General features: G+C 40.4%; 3 protein-coding genes across 3 annotated transcripts; 2 read left to right on the top strand and 1 right to left on the bottom strand. All coding sequences in view use genetic code 11, as the record gives it.

Annotated features, from left to right (window-relative positions):
* Positions 1-5,652: 5,652 nt before the first annotated feature.
* On the bottom strand, positions 5,653-6,765 carry EGR_09373 (Ubiquitin-conjugating enzyme E2 C; the record flags this gene model as incomplete). The annotated part of the gene is made up of 4 exons (XM_024498622.1): positions 5,653-5,762; positions 6,284-6,488; positions 6,559-6,645; positions 6,751-6,765. The coding sequence occupies 4 exons, from the start codon at positions 6,763-6,765 to the stop codon at positions 5,653-5,655; spliced, it is 417 nt and encodes a 138-aa protein (XP_024346961.1).
* Positions 6,766-8,509: 1,744 nt separating this feature from the next.
* EGR_09372 (Pre-mRNA-splicing regulator female-lethal(2)D) lies at positions 8,510-12,547 on the top strand (the record flags this gene model as incomplete). Its single annotated transcript, XM_024498621.1, has 7 exons — positions 8,510-8,568; positions 8,602-8,678; positions 8,806-8,912; positions 8,998-9,242; positions 10,275-10,429; positions 11,036-11,148; positions 12,332-12,547. The coding sequence occupies 7 exons, from the start codon at positions 8,510-8,512 to the stop codon at positions 12,545-12,547; spliced, it is 972 nt and encodes a 323-aa protein (XP_024346960.1).
* A 3,568-nt stretch (positions 12,548-16,115) lies between these two features.
* On the top strand, positions 16,116-20,644 carry EGR_09371 (WD repeat domain phosphoinositide-interacting protein; the record flags this gene model as incomplete). Its single annotated transcript, XM_024498620.1, has 6 exons — positions 16,116-16,188; positions 16,235-16,297; positions 16,416-16,614; positions 16,942-17,541; positions 20,322-20,440; positions 20,532-20,644. 6 exons carry the CDS (start codon positions 16,116-16,118, stop codon positions 20,642-20,644), a joined length of 1,167 nt encoding a protein of 388 aa, XP_024346959.1.
* Positions 20,645-26,575: the final 5,931 nt, after the last annotated feature.

Genomic DNA, 26,575 nt, shown 5'->3' with positions numbered 1-26,575 from the left:
CTGATTTGCCCGGGCACTATTGTCGTACGTAAAAGTAATTCGAATTTTGCAGAGGACAGTGCGCAGACTTGAATGCGTCGTTGATAATGCAACCATGATTGCTTCTGTTGTTTGAAGATTCATCCGAAGGAGAGATTGAGTAACTGGAGAGACTGTTGTTAGGATCAAGTGTAGGCAGTAGGTAATCGTACTAGGCACGTTAGTTCACTCATTTGCACGACAAGTGGGGCTGTATAAAGAGTCTTTGATAACTGTCTCCATTTAAATTTGGTTAAATGGAATACTTATTTCCTTAAGCACTGGATGATATTCTTTCACTGGATCCGCTCATGGGCAATGGATCCGATTTCACTGTTCCTGCACAAACTCCTGCGCCAAAGCCTGATAACACCGGCCTCCCTCCTGGTATGGTTTCTCGATATTTTGCCCAATCGACTTCCTCATTCCTTCGTGCAATCATTAGAATTTGCCGATCCTTCTACACCTTTTTCCCCTAACAGAACGGTTTTCGGTGGTTGTTTTGACCGAAAAGTTGGAAGTTTTGGAAACTCAAACTGTTGATTGTATTGGTCTGAGCTCAAATCCCCATAGGAGAACGGATATTTTTACTTGAGGAGTAACATTGAAGTTATGGACCTTCGTACTGAGTTTCCTATCACACATTTTTACTGATCGGATCCGAGAAATAGTGCAGTTTCGTACTATACATTGTTGCTTTTTCAATTCTTAACTCCTTTATTTAGATAAATTTAATAAATACGATTTCGAGGGACTTCCGTAGTAATTTTAATGGGAATGATGTTTGTACCAAAATTTTGCTGTATTTTTGTAAATGTGTTCCTTTCAAATAACAAATCTGATTTGTAATTACGGACTTTTCGGTAGGTGCTTGCAGGCAAGTGTTTATTTCACCTCTGATGTGATACCATCGGCATAGCGCTCCGACTCTTCCCTAAAATTGTAATAAGCCAGGGTAGTATGGAAGTATAGTCGACATTAATGTACAGAAGGGATGCAAGACTATTAGAATGGTCATGCCGCAGAGTGGAAATGCAACCTACGGGTACTGAAGTGACCGTAGACATGCAGTCAAACGAAATATCAAATTACTACATTAACACAAATTAGAAGCGGGATCTTGGTAAATGCTTTTTAATGTACTTCTACCTATAGTATTCCTTAATCACTTATTTACTATTCAGATTTAAATGCGCCTTGGAATGTTACAAAAATCGTATGTGCAAGCAACCTCGAGAAGTCTAAATTCCGGTTTATTCCGAAAAAAAATCATTTGGAATATATATACTTTGGTTTTTATTGTTGGAAAACGATTATCTCGATTATATTCCGGCTTGATTTCGATTGTGTTCAGCAGAAGGATGACCAATCTTTAACCTTCTGACAGAATAATGCTTTGATACCATGTACTTACTTTAATAGTTGGGGTCTGTGCTCCAGCTTGGAGTCAGACAAAACCAATATGTAGTGGTAAATTTTTTCGGGCCGCAAAATGAGAAACATTACATTTAAAATTGGAAGTTTGTTTCATCGTATTTCAGATGAATTTAGTGAAATCAGTCGAGGCTTTCACGAAATTCTCATTAGCGCAAAATTATCGGTGTCGAGTAGAAGGTTTATGCTGCTCATTGAGAAGCAAATTTTTTTCGTTGTTTATACGTGGTTTTAAATGCTGGCAAATCTGACGCTGGTTTTCATTAGCCGGAGTTAGTGGTAGATTGATTTTCCAACCACTTGTTCTGCTTTTTTGGTAAGTTTGTGGAGAGTACTCATGATCGAACTTTTCGTATCGAGGAGCTCCTTTCTCTGTCCATTTTTATCTGTTGGTTAATCATAAGCCCCCGTATTCGCTACTTAGTCCAGTTGTACCAGTAACTATTTTGCAGTTGATTAACCGAACTGTATCACTGCATGTCTCTCGTCAAGTGCAATGCTGGTGATGTTGGATTGGGCACTTTTGGTGTTTAGGCTGATCGGGCACTCAATACTTAGGCACATTTTTCCTCAGATGGCTTTCAAACGACGAATAACTAGTTCGAGGGATATTGAGGCCGTACAAATCAAAGCCTTTATGCCTTCGAACAACTAGGAGCTGAACAGAACTTTGATGAAGATTGCTTAAAAAGATAAATCAACTGAATTTAAAGCTGAACACCAAATAAACTACTTCAAAACATTGCATTACCAGCTCTTGAGAAGGTAATCAAGGAAATCAGTGTGAAAATACTAGACTGTGGCGTGCCATTCATCCCACGTTTTGCCTTTTTCGTTCACCAAGATAAGCATCACTCGATGTTGGCTGTAAGAATTTGGTGCTTCAGGAAAACCGAAATTTCTCCTTTATATATGGGAAGCGAGTCCCATAATTCTTGTCAGGGATGATACATAAATAAAAAGAAATTATTGCGTCAACTCTTAAATGCGGTCATGTACCTTCAAACACGTCATAGGCAATGCAGAATTTTTGCGGAGTTGAATTTAAAGCGTGACCTACGATTTTAAGCAGGAAGATTGAGTTGGGGAAAAAAAGGATCTTATTCACCCTGCCGTTCTAGCCCATTATTCCAGTAATTGTGAATGGACTTCTGCAGACTTACACTTACGATACAGATACCAGATCATGACGTGTTCTAGACCTTTTCCATTCCTTGGCCTAATTTTGTTCCATCTTCTTAACCGTAGGCTTGAAGCCGGCACCAGCGGATGTAGTGATTCGGCCGGCGGTGGTAGAAAAAGAGGCGCTTAAGAGGAAAGAGAACCCACTGGACCAACTGGACACCACTCTGGCCAGTCTTGCCTCGAGTTTGGGCGGCAGTTCGTCCAACTGGGGCAGCAGCTCGGCAAAGGTGCGTCTATATGTCCTGATTTCCTGCGCAAATAGTGTTCTTGAACTGCAAATAGGGTATGCTGTACCACGACTCGAGCGTTCGTGAGATGACAGTTTCAGTCACGTGATTAAGGGGTTGATGTCTTATTTATTCTGCAGTCACTGCCATTGAAAAATTGTGAAGTTTTACCGCCTCGTGATTTTAATGATTAATCGTTATTATTTCAGTATTGTTCAGTAACCTGTTTAATTGGCTTCACGTAGGGTACTTGAATTTTTTTCCGGTAAACTCACCTAGTGATAATACGCTTCATAGTCATTGCCAAGAGTTTGCGGGTAAGCAAAGAATTGGTTTTTTTTAAGGTCCTTTTAGGCGAATTTGAATGCAAATTCGAAATGCAAGATTTGCTTTGTAAACCACCTCTTAGTTCCTGGAATGTCTGACACCTGGTTATAACACCAGCCTATTCAAAATTAAGCTTGTTTGAACTAAAGCAAACTTTGTATAGTTTGGTTCTTTAACCGATTTCAAGGTAGCACTTCAATGCTGCTCTTCCAAAAGGGCCCTTCACTTCTCAAAGTCAACCAAAAAAGATAGGTCAAAAGTCGAAGGAGCTTGCAGTGTCTTTCTTCGATTTTCATACAGTCCGGCATTTTAAGGCTGTGAAATCGGTTCGTACACCAGTTACGACTCCGATAAAAGGACGTATGCACCACTTATTTTAGTAATCCTTTGTAAATGCTTTGCATTAACGTAAACCTCCCGTTGTGTACACTAAACACCTACAGCGCAGGGAATTTCACCTCCTGGACTATGAAATATTTCGCACTGCTGCCGCACCTCGACTTATTATCAACCGCTTCAATATGATGGTAAAATCTAATCGCTTAATTGTACAGAAGGTGATTTCGCAAAACCAGGTTGAATCGACTCCCATTTGCTTACGGTACCAGATTTGATATGAATTTTAATGGTACTTTAACTGACTAAGTAATATACTAAATTTCCTGTAAGCCCTATGACGTTTTTGCATTTTATGTAATAACCTGACCCTTTTTCCGTTTTGTTTCAGAACAAATAGGGCCCACCAATCACTTCAACAATGTTTTAGCATTCCACGCTTCATCAATGTTGTCTATCTTTACTGTGTAGTCTGCATCCAAATCATCCAACCACCGCGTCACCGCGACTTCCATCGTCGAAAGTTATCTTTCCATCGCAGTCTGAGACATAATACCTACTTCTACTTGAGCAGGTGCAGTAATAAAGGTTGCTCTTCCATTCCCTTCATTTATCTCCTACTCATATTTAATGATAAGCTGTGTCTGATAAGCTATTGTTAACAAAAGATTCTCAATGCTATTTTTGAGACAAGTAAAGACGAGAGTAACAAAAGTCGCCTGTTGAAATTTTCTATTGGCCCGATTAACGCCCTGCCACCTAGTCGCGTGTATTTTACCGATTGTGCGCCATGGACAAAAACTGTTACAATTTACATCACTCAATGTAAAATAAAGTGTTGAGCAGCAGTGATGGGGGATGTCAAAATTGAGTAACCATACCACCCAGTCATGATGCTGTTAAAAAGAGCCGTGGTCTAGGGTCATGTCACACTCCGTGGATGGTTTGTGAATCCGATACTTTCGCTAACATGCATATTTTGTCTGCAGAGCCGAAACGAAGCGAGCGCGATGTTGACACGTGGCAACGTGCAAGCTAGCCTTTCTGAGGAGGTTAACGTAACCCGTTGAAATGGAAGTCGAAGTGAGTGCGTTACTGAGAGCATCGCTTGAGACAAAATGTAAATGACGAGTAGGATCGACGACACCTAGGGTGGAGATGCTGTAATCAAGGAAAGCCATCCTCGTTACCCTCCCATGCTTGAAATTTCCAACAACTTCCTTATTGACCCAGCCCTTGAAGGTACGAAAGCATGTCGATGCAAGCTCCATCCAACACGAATGAGTAGTTAATAAAGCTAAGTTCAGCTCCTCTCTGTAAAGGGTAACGGTCGACATCGACCGAATCAACCAGAACTCACGAAGCTTCAATGCTTACCGTTGCTCAGAACAGGCATCAAAATACTTATTTCGATGTTTTATGTTTAATGTTTGACATGAGTACCAATATCACCCATATTTAGTAGTAGGGAACCCGAGGGGAGCCTATCCTCGCGCTCCTTTAGTTCGTCCAAATATCAACTATCCCTATGCAGACAACTGGTGGTCCTCATGGCGTTGTCGTACCCTTCCACATCCGAAGACTCATTCACAGATCGTATCAGGATCTTTAGCCTTCCTCAAGAACGACGAAGCGCTATCGTCTAGAGAGTATCCACATTTTAATACTACCTCGAGGTAATGGTGAAGACATCGGATGCAGTCAACGACTCTCGCTAACTAGAAATCACAGGGCCAACCCGTGCTAAAACCCATTGATTCTATTTTACCTCTATCATACAAAAAGCAGGGCGAAAGAATCAATTGGCCCGCCTAAATAAGACTAGCACATTTGAAAAACCATACAGATGGTCCACTATCGCGACAGGCAAGCTTGCCATCAATAGGCATGAGGCCGATCAGCATTACCTGCCAGAGCCCTGGTGACTCATGAGACCGCAAAATGAGGAATTAGGACTAGGACCAGGATAACCTGTCGGGTCAGACACGTACCCAAGAATGAAAAGGGAATAAACAGACGGGACAGAGGAGTTTATAAATAGAGCTTCACGGAATGAATTTGCACAATGAAGAGATGACTAGCGGTGCCGGAGGGACCAGTAAGGACTAGAAATTACATGTGTGCGTTAATGCTCGAGGTTACCAGATTGGTACTCGATTAGAGCCTTTCGAAACTTCTCTGGATCTGACCAGAGCGCTGCTGCTAGGTTGTTCATCGGACTCCTGTTATTTGGCTCTGTGTGAAAAAGGACACAAAGAAAGCGGTGCAGTAGAACTGAGAAAAATAGCAGATATTGCAAATTGTCAGGATAAGGAAAGCAAGTGGCACGGTTATACTTCATCAGTGAAAGCGACCCGATCCCTGATTTGACGCTTTCTTTAACTTTTACCAGATAGGCTGAACAGAAGGGTCTGGTTTGGCGTAGTATTCACTCCGTGATACCATAAACCCAGACCTTAGTACCCAACAATGTGTCATCCTTGAAGTTCTAAATGTACGCTGGACAATATCACAAGAAATGAACGACTCACCATATTTAAAAAAGAACCAACGAACAAAAAATGCCCGAATTGGCACCCAAAACCTCATTGCATAAGTTAATTACTCCAAACACTAACAACTGTAGGACGATGAGAGTAAAGCTTTAGAGTCACAAATAGGGATAGGGAATCAGTATAATAAAAGATACTCAAATGAAATCAACAGCTAAAACCACTCAATTTGATAGATGAAGCACTAGGAACGAAAGAACTTACCACCGAGGAGACTTCGAATCGACAGAAGAATACTCTTCACAGTGTAGAGGGCTGACCACTCCTCTCTCAGGATGTCCAAACAGATATTGCCAATAGCGTCGACGTTTGGATGAAAGCAGCGTGATATAAAACGGACGACTGGAGGCTTATAGGGATACGAGCTTCCGAACTCCAAGGAGAGTTTGTAAACTTCCCCTTCGTATACCTAAAACACCAGACTGTAATACAAGACCGCACAATGGCCAAATATTAGGTTAAATCGAGTGAAGAAATACAGTTTTTTCCGGTCCATGGATTGTAGCTAACCACTTCATGATGTTATCATTCTCGGGAAACCCTGAAACCCCGGACTCTTCCGAGGTCTAAAGCAATGGATCAGTCAAGTAAGAAATAACCACCATTAGCTCCATTAGTTCGATTTGGAGTCTAAAAGGATTAGCGCACTTATATAAATACCTTCTAGTCACGTTATCAGCAGCCATAATTCAGAATATTACCATAATCTACAATAGAAAATGTCAAAAGAAGTAAAAATTGGCTCAAAAACCAAAGTGAGACAATCACGAATTAAAATGGTACGGCAAAAGGGTGCAACAAAGAAAGTGATACGAAAAACAACTGCGAAGCCGAATGACTTCTAAAAATAAGAATCCCAGCAGCAGACCAACGAGAACACCAACACCTCCGGCGTACCCAAATATCGCGCCACTGACGAAATATCCTATGTCCCGCCCAAAGCAAAGAGGTTTTCCACCCAGACAGGTATGTTCAAAATGGATGTAGTAGGCAAATTGAACTCTTAATTCAAATGTTGAAACAACCGAAATTGTTTATCTAAGAGGGCAGGCGAAAAAATTCATAAAGTCAAAACACTGATGCTTTGATGATAAAGAAATATTAAGTTACTGTCCAGTTACAAACCGAATTTTTAAAAGCTTTAAGATTGTTAAATCTAACCTCAGGAATATGACGGAGCAGTTGCAAAACCTACACCATTTGTCCCACGCAGAACTAAATTTTCGTGGCCTATTATTGAAACAGTGTATCATATATTCATAAACGGCCACTGTGTATGCTTGTTGGCTCCAAAACAAATGACTAACCAATCATTTCATAGAGTCAGTCTTGACTGCCTTATCAATTTGGAGGTTTCAATTTGATATTTGCAAGTCATAATGGGGATTTGTCTGCTTGGGTGCTTGTCTATGTTGATTTCAACTACTATTATTAAGACGAGTAGCTAAGAATGCCACATCTTTACTGGGTCTGTGAATATGGATAATCAGCCGTTAACAATGCCCGAAGGGAACTGAAGTTTGTCTCCCTTCCCTAAGTTGTAAAATTCACTCCTTTATAACTCCAACTTGAGCAAACCATCACTTGCCTAAGTTTGGATGAAGATTAATACTCGGTACAACATTAAATGTGCGCAACATTTGGCTAGTTGCAGGTTTGTTGTTAATAGCAGCCTTTCGAATTTTATAAGTTTTATAAAATCATACTTTCGTATTGTTTATATCCCTATATTGCAACTTATCTCAATTATTGAGTCTTCCACTTTCGGCGAAATTACTTTTGCAACGCTTTGCTCTAGTGCTTCTACAAAAAAGCATTTTGATGACTATATTGTGGAGCGAGACTCCTCGGTCTCCGCGTCCCGGTTCCTAGCGTTCCTAGACAAGCCCGGTTGGTTTGCTTTGGACATCTTTATTAAAGACGACAAGATGTATAGGGAAAATACAATATTCAAGAAGGAGGGGAGCCGCAGTCACTAGGTAAGGGAGAGGGCGATCCAGTTACCAGGTTCGAATTTCCTGCTTGCCTCCTCCCTGAAAGGCCAATCCAAACAGTATAAGTATTACAACATTAGCGCTAAAATAATCGTCGCAGACTAAATGAGCCTTTTTGCAGCTTCAATGGATGATTTCTACTTTCAGGTTTTAATATTGCTAAGATGCTTATGCTGCAAGGTCATTGGTGGATGTTGGACTTTGGTGTTCGAAATTGGCAAGTAAAAAGCCGAGGTCTTGTGTGTTTTGAAACCAAAAGCTCTGAGTTAGGTGTGTCGCTACGGTTAGTTTTTTACCTTCCCTAAGTTACAGCAGGCGAGTTCTAAGCAATGATGTGTCCCTTTTTTCCTACATATCATTAGTATTCTTGAGCATTTAGACATCACTAGCATATCGGTTGAAGTAATTGGGGCAATATCTTCGTTTACCTCAAACTATGACGGCAAATGAAGCCTCAGCGCAGCCAAAAAACTCACTTGCTAGCATGGAGCTTTTGTAAGCACCTTCTTTTCCTTGAATTATTCCTAGGGCCGAAGAACAAACTATTACCATCAAGCAGTTGGAATTGAAACTCAAAAAGATTGAAGAAGAGAATGAGAGGCTAAGTATGTTTTTAAACCATTTTCGTTTTGCTAATTTGGATTGCAAAATCTAAGCCCTCTCATCCAAGATAAGTTTTGGTATCTGGACTTTGTACGGTTCCAATCTTTGACTGCTTATTCGGTGCTTTAGTTGAGAAACAAAAGGCGCAGGAAGAGGACTTGTCTAGGAGAGAGACAGATGTGATTCGACGTTTCATTGTTAGTAACGTTCGGTTGGCTCATGTCTTGTCGGTCTTGGTAGGTTATTATCCTCTGCTGATAGGGAAATAAGGTTTTTTTTCTTTTGATCCACACGTATTTGTATTTGCTGCCACTTTTACAGCCCAGCAAACTGCGCCGAAAATCATCTGGTTCTGAGTTTGATTACGATGGCGCGGATGATCCTGCCGATGATTATGGGGAGGCGGTAGGATCCGTGCAAGTCAAAGAACTAATCCATCGACTAAATGTTCTCGACCCTGCCATTGATTTCGTGTATCAGAAGGCTTGCGAAGCCGCACAGTCGGGTAAAATGCGTCTCCAACAGAGTTATGATGATCTCATTGCTTGGAAGTTTACTCCTGACAGGTATTTTTCCCTTTCCTCCCGCGTATTAATTGTGATTTTTCTTCATGCTCACTAATCGACTGCTAATGTTCTGTTTTACCGTGAATTTGTTGGTAGACGAATTTTATTCGTTCTAATTAGATAGTAATACCAACTTGAGCGTCTCAACGCAAAATGCAATTTCAAATTTTTTTTTCTGGAGACACATGAAAGGCATCGTAGTAGTCTTTCATTCACCTGTGATTTCACCACCAAATACTTAGGCGAGATCGCGTTCTCATTACGCGCCTTTTTGAAGCAACTTTATGGTTTGTATATCCGGAATAATTTTTGAAATTTCTTCGGTGCACACTGATATACGTCGTGGCTCACTTGAAAGCTTGAAGAAGGGGTCTTAACACTACCACAGTGCTCATCAAAATATCTTCCTGCTTGGATAACTCATTCTCCCCAAAAAAGTGTTTTTTTCTGTTCAGGCAAGCAACTTTGGTCCTTAAAACGAACCTCATGAAAGTTTCAACCTGTGTCCATAAAATTTAACAAAGTTGAGTGTGTAGCTTCAAATTTGCTTGGGTATTGACGTTAGAATTCGACGCGGTCGGTGTTCTATCACCGTTAGGTTTTATAAATGAGATTTAGTCTAAAAGCAACAGAGGGTAAATGGCTTGACCAAATGATGCTGAAACGACACCTTTACCCTAGTTATGACTTTTAAGCCATGCAATCCCTCCTTGTTAACCATTATCTCATACCATCTAATTATCAAACGATGATCGACCACCTTCGACCACGATTTCGTTTGCCGCCTTCAGGAGCATAATGAAGGCTTTAACTCGATCATCGTTGATTTGACCATTTTATACTTTCCAAATCGTTTACTTTTAAGTTTGTTTTTAGCGCTAACTTCTCCTTACGAAGCCTCCTACAGCCAAATAAGTTGTTAGAGAATGCCATAAGTTCCTTCCTAAATGAGATTTGCATGAGCTTTTTCGGGTGTTAAGGGTGTGACGGCCTCATCTTGGGTTGCCGTTTTCCTCTTACTCTTTTCGAAAGTGCATCAGGGAAACGCCTTATGGCATGCATGCGGCAGCTTTTGGAACAGAATAAGCACCTGGGAGCCATCAATCAGATGGATCGCCTCGCGGCCTTGGAATCCGAAACGCAGGTGCAGGTTTCGTGCATCCTGGAGTACATGAAAACTGCTCAAGGTTGGTTCAGATATGTATCTTGTTTCTTCCACACATTTGACCCTTCAATTTACCTCGTGTGGGAGCTTATCATATCGGCCTGTCCTGCTGTCTCAATCGCGGCGACGGTGTTAATATCATTCAGGCAATTAACAGTAAATGTATCTAGTTGTCTCGGCTGTTTCTGGCTGCCTTTATGGTTGAAGAACTAAAAAGTTACCGAATCATTGCATTAGATGAAGACAACTTTGAAGTCGTGCATGTAGTGGTTCTCTGCGTCTAAATGCTTTTGTTTACCGAACAAAAATGGATCGCTTGATGCATCCACTTGTATTCAAACCAGTTTTTCAGTAGATTGACACCTTGAATGTAACGATTTCTTGTTCCGAAACAATGTGCTAGAAGCGCTTTGCTTGTCTACTGGGATCGGAGCATTGCGAATTCATTTGCTATTTAAAACAGTCTTTGCATTGCATGTCTATGGAATTAATATTTATAGTCATGAATATCTGAGGTCATTTTCGATCTCACCAAGTTTGTTTTTGAGACAGTTATGATATTTTGCTTAAGGGCTGAATGTTTAAGACTTTTGTCGTTGCTTTATCAATGTTCTCCCGCTTTTTATAGAACTTAATGCAGTCCTTCAAGAATCTTCGACAGATCTGGATGGGGTTCAAAGCAGTCTCTTTACCTTGAAAAAGCAGCTGAACAAAGCTGAGTCACTCGTCAATGTCCTTAAAGTATGAAGTTATTTCAGTCAGCCATTTGGAAGTTGCTAAAGCACCTACAGAAAGGCCTGTTCTACTTTATCTTGGTTAGAAAATTCTTCAAAAGTGTCTGAGTAAAGCATTAACGGTCACCTCATTCTGATCCTATTTAAGCCTATTCAGGATGTGCCCTCATGATTCACATATTAAATGCGTATTAGTAATCCCGTTCCCATTCATTCGTTAGAAATTTGCTTGCGAGGTGTTCGTACTACCGGCTACGTTTTCTGTTCTTCTAGGTCAAATTTTGATCAAATGTAGTGCTTATTCCCTTTCAGATTCACTGTTGATCTGCATGTCTACTAGGATGATTTTATGAATGAAGTATATAGGAAGTCATTTTTTAGGCTTAACGAATGTATAACCTTATAAAGCTTAAACCTTTTTTCACGGTAAACATTCCTGATGTATATTGGTTGCAAAACTTTCATGAGATCTCCCCATTGATCGTTATGTTCTGCGTTAAATGTACCCACTATTAAGGTTTCTATGAATGGGTGCTATAAAATTGGCAGTATCCTCCCTTTTTGGTTGTAAGGCATACCCTGAACTCGTTTCGAAAATAGAGTATTTTATTATTACAATTTATCCAAAGAGAGGTTAAGTGTTGCATGTTTGTTCAGAAGTTCTCCATAATGAAGTTATGAAAAAAAATGCTTGAAAGAAACGGCTGCTGAGGTTAGTGCTCGTCGCTAGCTGGTTGAGTTTCCAACCAAAAGCCTCAAGAAGGTAAAGAATTTGGAGTAAAAGCATCTACTGCTTTAGTTTAGGGTACGCTATACTACGTATGCCCTCGAAGCACACGAAGGGTTCCGCATCTGGTTCATTTTCCTTCACGATTGACCTCATGGATAGGGGAAGTTTTAACACCTATAGTGCATTCCTACGAGATTTTGTCCAGTGAGGAGAGGGGCAACGGGAACATTAGACGTGAATGTTCCTAGAGTTTTGAGAATAAAGTACGAGAAAAAGAAATTTTGATTTTCGTAGCGCTAACACTTAAAAGCTAGACGTAGTGGCGTCTTTTGCGTTTTTAGGAAATATAGCGAATTAAACGGAGTAATTGACGTTAATCGGACCGTTTGTTCAGTAAATAGACGTTTTACCCTTAATACACATTGATAATCGAACCCCTGTTTGGCTGTTCATATTTTAGGAAGAATACGAAAAGGTTAATCCCGGCCAATCCGATTCCCTAATAACTGCAGCTTTGACAAGGCTTAGCCAACAGGCAATGGCGGCGGAAAGTGAGAACACAGAGACGGAGGAAGTGGAAGGAGGCAAACCGCGGGAGGATGGAGAGGCACAACCTTGGGTCGAATCTACGCCAAGCACCGCCACCACCGAGGCCTCATCGCACGAACCTAAATAGACCCCTCCTACTTTCCAAACCATCTCTTTGTACAAATTACTTTGTGAAGAAACCTGTAAAAGTACTTTTCCGTTTTTTTTTTTACTTTGTTGTGTCCTTAAGGATGCTACATTCCGCTCCAGTTGCAATGAAATTTCGGCCTTCACGATTTCTGTCGCATCGTAAATGTGCATTGTCACTCAAACTCTAAGCTATAGATATTTTTTGAATTCTTTTCGTAAAGCCGTAGATAATTCAAATATACCGTTCAAGAATACGAAATCATGCCCTAAAAAGCCATCTTAATATCGTGTGCAGCTTGTTAGTTGGGGTTTGTGGTTCTAGTAGCTCAACCCTTGCAAATGTGTCATTTACTTTGCATAGCATCAAAACAACGGAAGTTGAAGTAAATGTGTTTTTGCAATCATGCGTAACTGAGCCGTTTTACTTTAAAAACGGTCAGCTTACTGAAAAAAACTAGCACTACAAGCTGTTGAGTTGTTTATACAGGCTGTACTAACACTCAAAGGAATCCTGTTAATTAAGTGCATTTGGTAAAGTTGTTGAAATGAAGTTTCGTAGTGGGATTCGAAACAGTTTGAAATTGGGTTTTCACGGAAAATATTCATAGCTGGTGGTTCGGGTAACACCTGACGTTACCTACCTCACCTTCTCAAGACTTTCTTACTCATCTGAACCAGAGGGCTATTAGCTAAAACCGTTTGAACGTAATTTCGGATAATCTGCAATTAATCCGTCAAGGTGGATGAAAGAAGGCTGTCTAATTCTCTTGCTGCTCAACATGCACCGATGACCGTGGCACATAATCTTTACCCGGTTTTATTACGATTGCTGATCAATCTTTTATCCATTCGAAAGCTTCAGATTCTTCTACCACTTTATGCGAGTTCTCAACCTATTTCCAAAAAATGCTGTTTTATACTGGCCCCTATTTATGGCATAACAATGGCAGCTTTTTAATCTAAAATCAAATATGTAGAATAACTCAGTGAGGCATCAGGAAGTGGCAAATTGCCGATCTTACGATGCGCGGTTAAACTTTTTTACCATCAATGTCAAATGCAATAGTTTTCCTTCTACCGGATGAGATTATTTGCTCTTGTAGCATTCAATTTCAGGTTTTTTGGGTTCATGGAAATGACCAAACCGGAGATGGGTGCAGGGGATCGTGAATGTGTGTTCAGTGCCTCTAATAGGGCCACCGCGGCTCTCTCTGACTACATTCAAAGGGCACTTTCCGGCAAGCACTTTTGTACCCTTTTCTTGATGTATTTAAAATCATCTCTGCTTTGATCAAATTACACCTCTTTCTGTTATACTTTAACCAAAATGGACACTTGGGCTTACATTCTGAGTTGGACAAAAACACCAATTTACCATGAACCCATACGGTCCACTTCGTTGGTTGTCTAACCCGTAAAGACCTATCCATTGAAAGCTGGCAAAAACTTACGATGCTGCAGTTCACTAAATTTATTCTGTATACTTATCACTAGTAATCGAGATTCCGAAATACCTTAAGATGCCTTAAATTTACCTAGAGTGATGCATTACACAATTGCGAAGTCACCGTCATGGTTAAAGTTGTTTGCTTTCTCATCACTACTCTTTCCAACATTTTACAGGTTCAATAATTCCTTGATATAATCGACACTACCTTCTAAGACAGCCCTATTTATCAGTGGTTAACCTACTGCAATATTAGTTCAACACGACGTTTCTTTTTCCATGCTTTTTTGTAGTAAATGCCGATAGGATATCTCACCTTAATGATCTCAACACAGCAGCTTACAATAAGTATATGAAGATTGCAGAGGCTACTAAATCTTTCAAGGAAAAGATGATCCCAGTCAATGAGCAATGCAAGTATTTTCACCTTACTTGGACCTTATGATTAACATGATTCAGAACGGTCTTCGCCATTTAAATTCACTCACGTAGCAATTTTAGTGATGAACCGAAGGTAAGACGTATCATCTGAATAGAAACCTGACCTCATTTTCCTTTCATTTTAGGTTTAGTGTTAGCTAAGCATTTGGAAATGCTTGATAAAATATTGGAGAATGTGAGCGATATGGAGAAGAGGGTTGTACAGCTGGATAATCTAGTTACTGGGTTGGGTAAGTGGAAGGTTAGGTTCAATCTCGCTCTGATATATCACATATTATGATCTCTTCTTTTGCCTTACAGAAAAAAAAAACAAACGCCCACAGGGTAGCAAGCCAGACTGTGATTAGTGCATCATACTCCAAGGGTATTCAGTTAAAACTTCATGTCTTATATTCATTTTGAACTTGATTTTTTTACGAAAAAAGTATCTTACTAATACGAGGTGGTCGTTTTGAAGCGAATGGATGTTGTGCACAAGTACAGTGGATATGAAATTCCCTTTGACGTGAGCGCAATGGTTTATATTTTTCTACGTTAATTTATCCGGTTACCTAAAAATGGTACACAGATTATTTCAGTCAAGGTAGTTAGCAGTGCAACTCAACTCCTGCAGAAATATAGAACTAGACATTGGTTTCTGGCGATGCGTAAGTGATGTGTTGGTGAAGGGGGGGAGTGAATGCTTCTACAGTTGGTTTTGGGTGGAAGACAGACTTGCAGGAATCAGTTGCGTCTTAGTGTGCTGAAATACTTACTATGATTGCTTTGGTAACTAAAAAAGGGGAGAAAATGACTTTCTCTGTAAGATAATGATGCAATACTTATGTTGTTTTAATAGACCTTTCAGTGAGGAGGCAAGCAGAAAATTGGAATCTCGTGGTCAGATTGTCTTCCCCCGTACCTAGTGACTACAGCTCCTCTCCTTCTTGAACACTGTATTTTCCCTCACCATCTTGTCACCTTTAATAAAGATGTCCAAAGCGAATCAACCGGGCTTGTCTAAGAACGTAAGGAATAGGAAATCGGAGACCGATGCGTCTGGCTTCACAATGCTAATGTCTATTTTTTTGCGCTAAGATTTCAGCGTCGGAGATTATCTATTTTTGGATCGGTGATAATATTTTAAGAGTTTTGGTGCAAATATGGGAGCCAGAACCAAATTTGAAGCAGAAAGCATTGTCTTAGCGAAGTGCCGTGTGTGCGATTATGAGAAAAATGCAAACAGAACAACAAAGGTTACAATTTTTTGGCCTAATCACAGTACTGAAGAAGCTTTTTTGAATTTAGTGATTTTGATGCCAGTCTTGTAGCGCCTCGAGACTTCCAGAAGTTATTTGGGTTACTGGCATGGCCTGAAGACCAGCCCACCTGGTATAATATAGTAGCCAAGTCAAAAGTGGTTCTACATCAAAGCTGGAAATTAGACAAACAAACAACGTATTAGCGTCTTATCACACAAACCTGTCAGGATTCAAGGAAAACCCAGGCAGTATTTCAAATAGAAATATCTTTCAATTCATTTTACCCCGCTTTAATTTGTAAAATACGGACAAGTTCTAAACATCTTTTTCTTTGAATTACAAAGCTTAGTTATCTTCAGCACTTTTACTGTTTTCCAGACTATAAGTATAGCGCGTTCATTTAAAGCGTTGAGGTGTTGTATTTCAGTGTGCGACCAATGTCTATTCGCGTTCTACCCTGTGAAAGCGGAAATAGTTCAATAACATTCATAGGCTTCAATCAGGACTATGGTTAGTTACTTATACTCATGTGAGCTCTCTCTAGGATGTTTTTCAGTCGGCTTGCAAAATGGCTTTCGAATATATAATACCGACCCACTAAAACAGCTTGAAAATTGTGGTAAGTTTACGCGCATTCAACTTTCAGGACTGATGAATGCTCATCACTTTACTCTCAGTATCGTGTCACCTTCGCTGGGCATTCTTCAATGCTTCCAATTTTTCATTAACCCCTCTAGAATTCAACACTTGTGAGGGCTCTGGGGTTGGTTTTGTTGAAATGCTTCTCCGCAGCAGCTTTCTCGGTCTTCTTGGCGGGGGACGTCAGTCAATGATACCCAACAACACCGCCTGGGTGTGGGATGGTGTTGAACAAAAAGTTACTCTTGAACTCACCTATGGAAGTGATGTTCGTGCCGTTAGACTTCGCAAAGATCTGTGAGTTATATGGCTGTGGCATATCATTCATTGACTTTTATTTAATAAACACATTAAGGTGCTGGAAAGTAGATGCGCATTGATTGGTTTTCCCCACATTTTTTAATTTCTCTGAACTCCTGCTTGAAACCCAATCGGTGAAAGGGCAAAGTCTCTTGTTGAGTACACTTCTATTTCCCTATTTGATTTTCGTCGAAGATTGCACATTCAGTGGCCAGTTTTAAGTGCAGATATGCTAACTGTAATTTCTATGTTTTTCAGCAATTAAGAGCTTAGTTTCCTTTGAAATTGTGACATTACCTTACTGATGACTCCGTTCAAATCCAGAATCGTTGTGGTTTTCGTGAACGCAGTAAAGATCTACACCTTCGGTTCATGTCCAGAGCTTCTCTACCAGGCGGAGACAGCGTCAAATCCCCAAGGTCTCTGTCACGTCTGTCAGAATCCCGAGAATCCCATTATCGCTTTCCCCGGTCGGCGTGTGGGTATGGTGACACTAGTTACATCACCACTGACTGCATCAACAACGACGGCGCCACCACCACATCATGTGTCGGCTCATCAAAATCAACTGGTAGCACTGACGATGAGCGCGGATGGAGAACAACTGGCCACTGCTTCTCAGCGTGGTACCCTCGTCCGCGTCTTCGACACCCGTTCCTGTGACCTCCTCTACGAGCTGCGTCGGGGCTCAAACGCCGCATTTATCACCTGTATAGCCTTCGACCATGCCACCGCCTTCACTACACGTCGTCTGGCCGTCGCCAGCGATCATGGTACCCTTCACATCTTCTTCCTCGACCCTCTTGAGAAGGGGACGTCCTGGTCCGCTGGCGGTGTCGGTGGTGGTGGCGGAAGTGGTGCGGCCAGCTCGAGGCGTCCGCCCCTGGGTCAGGATTTTACACGTCAAGCGGCTCAGGCTGGCCGGTGAGTTCTTTCAGCTTTCTCTGAAGCCTTAATGTTGTTTAATCTCCCATTACGCTCCCAAACTGCAATCGTCAAATTCGCTTGATATCTTTGCGACCTTTCCGCTGGTGGAATTATTCTATTAATTGTGAGCATTGAATCCAACAAATTAGTGCGAACGGTCTATCGACTGCTGATTTTAGGATGCAGTAAGCAAAAGCGTTTTATACATGAAATCAGTGGTTTCCGATGTATACTCTGCGCCTTATTGATGGTGGCGTAGCCCTTGAATGAGTGGCGTGTAAATGTTTTATTTCTTAAGGAGTAAAATGGGGTCTTCCGAAATATAGATCAAACAATTATCCAATTTCTTCTAGCCTGTTGATTCTGAAATTCATAACCCCTACTAGTGGCTAAGCCGTTGAGTAGGTAGTCAGGAGCAAGCATATTGTTGTCGAGGCCTAATATGCTGATTGACTAAAGTGATAAATCTGCTTTTAACTTACTGTCTCACCTGGTTGCTGAGGCTTAGTAGTTTTTCGTTTTTTTATGAGCATTTCTATTTGTCAGTCGCCCAAGACTTGATACGTTGTTATATGAGTTCTCTACTTCTGCAAATTGCCAAGGGAATTAGTTCATCACTTTGGAAGCACAATCCTACACCATTTATGTTTAAATGGTATGTCATTAAGACTATGTGATTAAGACTTGGAGTCTTCGGGATGGAATGACTGGTATTTTATAGTCTCTGTTCTTCTTCGTTTTCTCTACGGGAAATGCTATCAATTTAACAACCGTAACCGATTACTGGTAATGAACTTAATTGTGGTCGTTTCTCAAATGTTTACTGTATGTTTGAGACCTAACGGTCTAACAAGACTTCTAAAATGAATATTTTTTGGTCCTTTATTGCTAATTATCCCTTCGTCTACCTTAATTTAACTCTATTGTATCCTAGCGAGCGCCTTATAAGTCCATTACCTTCTGTCAGTAGGGTCTCCAGTGCACGAACTCCCATTTGCTGCGCATGCTCATGTGCGACTGTGGTGTTCTTCATGCTTGAAAATCGGGGAAAACCAAGAGAGTGGATATTGCGCCTTATAAGTTTCTTACGGTTGTCTAGTTATTCTATCAGAATAATAATTGTATACTTCCTAGCATATTAGCAAAATTTCGGCCTAAGATTTGCCGATTTTTTTGGCCTCTAGGAAAGAAATGTTGCACCCTAATGAACCCACGATATCTACTTTAGGATAACTTACTTTTAAATGGGAAAAACGTCATACAGACACCGGGCACAAATGTTTGTGTGTGCCTGTTACTTGTGATTGTTTCGCGTAAGATTTTTTTGTTATGAACTGAGTCTAACTCATGGTAATTGGCTTTATCTCATCTGTTCATTGGATGTTAGATTGTCGGAGTGATTTACTTGGTTGTTACTTTGCAAATTCAAGAATTGCTAAATTTGTCTTTTTTTAATGGTCTCAAGATGTGAACAATAAAATTCTGAGAAATTTGTATGGTTAAATTTGATTTGAAACTTCTACTACATACCGTACGCACTCCATATGCATGATTGTTTAAGCCTGAAATCATATGACATTTAAAATCGAGATAGCTTCAATCTTTTCCTTTGAAAGCTTGCATCTCTCATTTCCCGCAGCGTTTTTTTGCAAATGATATGCTTTGTGGTTTTCGCTTTAGTGGAGTTCATTCTAAAAATGCCGCTGATTATGCTCCTTATGTCCTAGACTGGAATTTAAATTATCCTTACAAACCCTGAGTCGAGTTATTTGCGCCATTGAATTCGTCGGTTGGATTCATGAGGAGTCTCCTTTGATCTGAGGCTCTCTTCCTTGTCTAATTGGATTCCGAACAATTTATTCTGAATGTCAAGTCCACGTGACCCCCGGGGACTTTTAAGAAGTCTATCTTTAAGCAGCTTCCATTTAGTGGTATGATCACCCATTGAGAATATGACAATGAGGTGGACTAAGGAGTCATTTAACAATTCATTTAGACGATTGTTTGGATGCACAGCTTCTCTGTGTCGGTAACCTTGTGTCGCGTATTTTATTATATTTAGAGGAAATTTGACCTCGACATTAATAATGTGCTATATGGAAGTCGAGTTGGCTCATACGTTATTTTCTTCCCTTGGGTTCAGCACATTTTAGCTCCAGAATAGCATTTCATCAGAATTGCAAGTTTCAATTTGATTTCAATGGCACTGGAAAATATTTTTTAACGTCTTCCTAGTCGCTCCTTCCAACTACCTATTTTGATGATTCCAAATTGCCTGCCTGGATTCTTCGTGATACTTTTTCAAATCTATCTACGTTAGAGGTACATTTCCATTCTGTTATTCTTTGTCATGCATAATTTTAGCATTGAGTCTTCTCTTAGGCATTCTGCTGACCATCTTTATGGTTCTGCTCTTTTGCGCCACTTTTCCCACATTGTTCGGTGGATTCGCCCTATTTTTCACTGAATTTGAAGATTAAGCACGATGCAGTTTGACGCATAACAGATAACCTTCCCCTTCTGTGGTATCGTTGAACTTACCACAAAAGCATGGATGGTGTCAGCCACATCCAGTGAATCGCTCTTTTTGTCTTCGTAAGTTTCCATAAAGCTTAAGTATCCTTGATAAGTAACAACACGGTTGCAAGCTCTGCAAATCCTTTTGTTTGGGGATTATTGTGTTCTTGTGTAATGTGATGAGTTAAAGTTTTACACAGGGATTTTGATGGATATTTCACGTAACATTAATTTCGAACTTTTTTCTCTCCTGCCTCTAGATCGGCTAGCCTATTACCGCGATACTTCTTCTCCACCTTCAGTCATGTACGCTTCTCATTGAATACCAAATTCAAAGTCATCTGTGCATTTAGTCCATCCAATCCAGATACCTTGATTGGTGAGATCAAGAGCGATGAAAAACATCGCCCTTATTCTTCTACTTTTTCCCCAAATTAAGTAGCCAATGTATTTCTGTCTTATTCTTTTAGTCCTTGCATCGGAAGGCACCTACTCAAAGTACAATTTCACACCAAATGGTGTGGTAACCAAAGAACAGTCTATTAACTTTTTGGATTTTTATGATGACGAAAGTGATTTGTGATCAATGTGACGCCCAATGTACACATCTTAGACTAAGTCATTGGGTTTGACTAATTGTTTAACACCTTATGAAACACTACAAACATCTTTTTTGGGATTTTCACTCTTCTCACCACGTTTATTATACGTTTTTAAAGTTGGGGATAAATCTTAAGCATCTTTTTAATATTCGTTTGAAAATTTTGTGTATCAATTTGTGTGTTTACTTATGCTTCAGTTTGGGAGGGATGATTAAATGTGGTGTTGCATTTCAAGTATACTACTTTTTTTACTCTTATATCTGCTTGCTTAAATCAAAGCTTCTAAACAATTTCCAGAGCACTGCATGAACTGGTTATCAGCTATCAGCTTGCTTGGTCTGCTCTACCGTATCTTAGGCTTAGTAAAGCTATTGACAAAGCTCGAAGGTATATGCGATGCAATCTTGAGGGGTTATTTATGGATTCTTTTACACTAGCTGTACCAAAAGACGTCATGTAGAATCATGTCTGCGCTTTGTGAGTCCTGAATATTCACTGATCTTTTGATCCCTTACTTTGGCCTAAAGTCAGAATTTCATTGCCTTATCTTTTGACTTAAAGGCTAACTTAAAGCCGTCTCTACTTGCTCCCAATTACACTTCATTGTGCCGAACTAAAGGTGAATGCAAGCCGCTACGTGCTCCGATATGCTTGCGAATTTTTTTAAAATGTACCAATCAAAACGGTCTTGGAGGATGGAAACAGTAATTGCAGCTCTAGACACTCCAGAATTCAGATGCTTACAAATAAAAACTGAAGTTCCCCTCTCTCTATCCGAATTTAAATAAAATTTGATGGTGATTATTCACCTAACACTTTACTCCTAACGAACAAAGATACCTTTTTGTGGGGAAATTTTGCCTCCATTATGATTGCTTTATTCAATCCGTTATACTCTTTACCATAGTTTGAATCCACCCAAAAAGTTGTTAGTGATCATTAAAGTTCCATTTTAACACGATGGAAGTGAAATTTTGTCCCACTAATCATTAAATTGGGCTGGGTGATCCTAGTATTTTTAAATATGATAACATTTTTCGTTCAACCCCTACGACAGCACAAAGTGTTAAACCTGGATTTCATCGTACTTTTTATTAAAGTTAACGATAGTTGTGCAATCAGGAGTAATTAAAAATCAGCAACTTTCAGAAATGGGTGGAAGAGTTGACAGTTGTATACTGTGTAATTTCTGGTGAGAAAGCAAAGCACCCATCATGCACTTCTCTATAAAAGACTATTTCATGGAGACCAGCATAGCTTTGAAGCCGAACACTCTCCTACTTTAGCAGGAATTAGGTATTTAGGAATTCGCAAATTTTATGGGGAATTTCAGGAAAGTTGGAGCGGTTAGCGAGAAAAAAGGCACTTTAGGAATGCAAATGCTACGAGCTTTTGAGATGATGAGATGACTGCGTTGCATGAATGAGCAAGAACTACAAATCTTTAAAAGGAGCTTCCGCTTGTACAGTATCGTAACAACCTTGGTCCTTGGTCCATTTGCACAGCTTCTCTTATATTTGATCTAGTCACTCGCGTGTTAGTTAAATTTTCTCCAGAATAAAAGTTTGAATTACTTAATGAGCAGTAGTTTTCTGTATGTAGAGATTGCAGCTACCAAAAATTTGACAACCCGTTTAACATGGTTTTATAGAATGATCAGACATTTTAAGCAATTATTGTTGGTGAAGTTACCTGAACACAGTAGAATGAACCGTAATAAATGTGAAAATAACCCCCGAGTCACGGCATTTCCCACTAAATTAAGATGGTTTTCATTAATCTAGTGCTCTGTACTGAAAGCATGAATAAATTTAGCTTTCTTAGGACCCATTTGATTAATTTCTTTTTTAAAAGGCGAAAAGTATAGTATGAAGGGTAGCATCATCAGCTAGAGAAATACCGTTCCGTTTTTGCGTAAAAAGGCGTCAACATGAAATGCACTACTGTGGGATCACGATCCCATTTGCATGCGTGGCCATGAAGAAGGTTGATACTTGCGTCTAGACAAGTGATGCTCAACCCACCGTTATTCAACCTCGTCTACATGATCTTAGCCACTTTTGTAACATGTAAAACTGTGCGACTCTGGTAAGTAAATCTTTCGATTTTCTCTGCACTCCTTGCTCTGATTTATGGTAGTCTTGAACCTTCCCATCTCCCTGAATCCACACTTCCAGTTTAATTTCAACTCCAAGCTCCTGTATTGGAATAAGGGGAACTAATTGTTCGTCGTAAGTGTAGATCATTCCCTTATTCCGGTGATCTCTATGCACCGGAAGTCATTTGTCTGCCATGTAAATTCCCTGTCCAAGTGCATATTTTGAAGACAAATCCTGTCACGCATAACTCAGCCGTGTTTTGAATCAAAGATGCTCGTTTACATGAATTAGCGCATCATTTTTATTGTCATAAATATATTGGATAGTGTTGTCGGAAGTCTGAAATGCCATTTTTTCGAATCAACAATTGAAGTCATCAAATCGTTTCTGGAAATTTCTAAACATTTACCCAGTTTAGAAGAAATAGATGAAACTCTAAGCGCCCCGGTACCATTGCCACCATGTAGTTATGTAATTACATTTATAGTATCTTCAAAAAAGGACAAAATAAAATTAATCTTGTATATTCCTTTAAGGTAAGCCTTATTTAGGCTATAAACACAAATCAACATTGAAATAATTGAAAAGATTTCGATTAACAGGGTGTTTATGTAAATCAGATTTCCTTTTGTCTCACCGGGTGTTGCCCATTAAGCCATTACTTCGATGGGAAAACAAGAAGCGATTATCCTTCATTCAGGCACAGTGGGCAGCTCTGTAGCAAAACTTTTCTAGACCGTTCATGGCCAGTACCACTTTCTTTGTTAATAACCTTCCTACAGAACGCGGAACCGGGGAAATCGCCAAAGGCAAACGTCATTTCCAGCCCTTTTGCGATGGATCGTCACAGATGTACTTCTTCCGCCTCGCTAGGGCTTATCACGCAGCAATGGAAATCAGATTAGATGTCCTTTAAGAGAGGAGTTGCTTTTCGCCGCCACTCCAAGACTTTCCTGAAGACGAGGGAAGATATAATACTCGGGTACAATTCGTATTGTCAACTTGTGAAAGGACTGGAGCCACTGGTGTGGTTCAGGGCCAAGCCCACCCAGCGAAGGTACAATGGCGCAGGCCTAAAGTGGCCCCTTTGCTAAAAACGAGCGTTAAACAGCCAACGTGTTACAATTCCTAACTTAAAATTACAATACCGTCACCATTCCCAGTCATGGTTGATCTACCCATCGCTGAGATCACGCCGCTATAGTGCAAATTTACAACGATAAGGTGGTTAAAAAGTACTTTGAAATCCGTTCATATAAACAAGGCACAATAGAAGGATAAGGCAATCAGAGGAACACTTTAGGTTTTATGTGGAAGTATGCGTCTATTTTTGGAAGCATAAAGTGGATTTGTAAGTAGTACTCTCTGTTTCCGTAGACAAGATCCCCGACTGCTTCCACATAAAATAGCGTGATTACGCACCGGATCAGTATGACAAAAAAAGTAGTCACTGGTAAACATTAACTGTCAGCCCTGTTTTGTGGATGGGCATGTATATGTGGATAGAATATTTGTGTTTTGACCGGCCCCGCAAATGCTAGCACACTTTTAACAGTGAGTTGGTGTTAGACACAGACAACTGTGCTGGTGTTTTGCAAGCTCTGCTGGGTTGAGGTCAAGATGAAACACAGCTCTAGGCCATTGAACTTGACTTAATAACTTGTAGCTCTCCAAAATCTGCTTTTGTGCCGCAAAACAGCATCACGATTACCAAGCAGAAGCCAGGATGACCCCTTTTCCATTGAAACGTAAATTTATTCATTCAATTAGAAGTGGTGGGCGAACTTGAGAAAAAACGGTGGTGAGATCACTTTCGCGAAACTGAAATTGCATTATTATAGTGTAATACTTTCACTGTTTCCCTTTCCCACCTCCGACTTCAGATTGGGATGATTGAGTAGAGGAAGGCATCCTATATTTGCGTATTATGGATGAGTATATAGATGAGTTCGCCCCATTCTTGGAGATCGGTGAGATCCGCCCAGCCAAAAGTTTGGTGTTAATTCACTGCTTGTCACCTGAAAGGTATATTCGTACAAATATGTTTTACATGGGAGGATTCGTGAAGTACAGCTATTGAAAAATGCTAGTATTATTCATTTTTAGGTATTAGCAAATAGTTCGAAATCCTGATTGCATAAGTGGTTATTCAAAAAGGGATATTTAGCTGCATTCAAATTATTTCTACTGTAAAATATTAACGTTAACATTTTCCACCCCATACACTGAAATGAGAATTCGTTGGTGGAAATTGGGCAGAGCCTTCAAGAAACCAATCCATTCATAAGGGCCATCACAACTTTGCAGGCAGTGAAGAAGACGTGGAGACTGCATCACTTCCCGAAGATGCAGAACTTTCGAAATTGCCTCTCACAAAGTACCACAGTGGATAACCCTAAAACTTGCATGTAAATTACAGTCTATCAAATTAAATTTTTCGCACATGCGAGATGTAAATTTACTATAGAGGCAGATTAAGATGTACAGCGATGTGGAAATCTAAGACAAGTTTCAAAACTGCTTTGGTAAAAATTGAAGCGTAACTGACAAATTACTGTAGGATGCTGACGAAACGTACCTCACCTAAAGATAACCAGAAACAGCATTGTACTCATTTTGCAGAACGCAATCGAACACCTTTTTAACACCTTTGAAGATGAGAACTGTGGTTGATAAGTAAAAATGTGTTGCTAATGGTTAACCTCCTTGAGCTACTCACCTCGCGACTCGTGAGAGCCATGATTCACAAGTTCGTAGAGGAAAGACACATAAGCAAGTGTAATACGATAGTAGTTTATCCCTCGGTTCTGGTGAGGCGCCACTTTTGTACTTTGAATTAGCCCCCTTGTACCTCGCTGGGTGGGCTGGCCTTTCGGGCCATGCCAATAGCCCAGACACCTTCTCTGTACTGAATGCATATTCTGTCTTCTTTCGTCTTCAGGGAGTCTCGGGACGCTACATTGGTGGTAGCGGAAAGTGAACCCGATCTTAAAAGACATGTATCCTGGTTTTCCACTTCTGCGTGATAAGCCTTAGTGGGGCGGAAGAAGCACATATGCTACGGATGGGAGAATGGTGATGACCCCTAATAGAAGGGTTGGTGTTGACGTCCACCTTTGGCATCTCTCCCAGTCCCGTGTTCTGCAGAAAAGCTATTAACAACTGAAGCGACACTAGCCGCCAAGAGGGATCAGTGACGTTGAGGTCAAGTATCCCCTCAGTTGCGCACTAATTTGGTGACTGGCACGGTCGGATCGTGGGTGTTTCTTTACAGCACTGACTACGTTGTAATGGCTGACGCGGGAGGTTGACCCGCGGGAGCGCCGGGGACGACGCTCAAAAGAGGAGGGAGGCTATGTAATACGACAGTGGTTTATCCCTCGGTTCTGGTGAGGAGCCACTCTTGGACTTTGAATTAGCCCCCTTGTACCTCGCTGGGTGGGCTGGCCTTTTGGGCCATGCGAGTAGCCCAGACACCTTCTCTGCGCTGAATATATATTCTGCCCGAGTATTTTGTCTTCTTTCGTCTTCAGGGAGTCTCGGGACGCTACACAAGTTTTGTTTGTTTACGAAGTGTTTAATGTACTAAAAAAGACCAGTTGGCCCTGATACAGCTTTTCCACTCCCTCTTCTGCTTCCAATTCTCGTACGTCACTTATGCAGTGACTTGCAGTGATCTTTTTGGTTGTCCGGTTAAAAAAAGCTGGAATGTTTGATGAAGACAGACGTAAGGAAACGACTTTGTCACAGGGACGATAACTGCTCTACTAAATAATGCAAAGCTTTTCCAAAATTCAAGCATAATTATGAGGC

This window comes from Echinococcus granulosus (genome assembly GCF_000524195.1).
Source record: "Echinococcus granulosus chromosome Unknown EG_S00145, whole genome shotgun sequence".
Taxonomy (NCBI): Eukaryota; Metazoa; Platyhelminthes; class Cestoda; order Cyclophyllidea; family Taeniidae; genus Echinococcus; species Echinococcus granulosus.
Note: the sequence above shows the minus strand (reverse complement) of the source record. Positions and strands in the feature narration are given on the sequence as shown.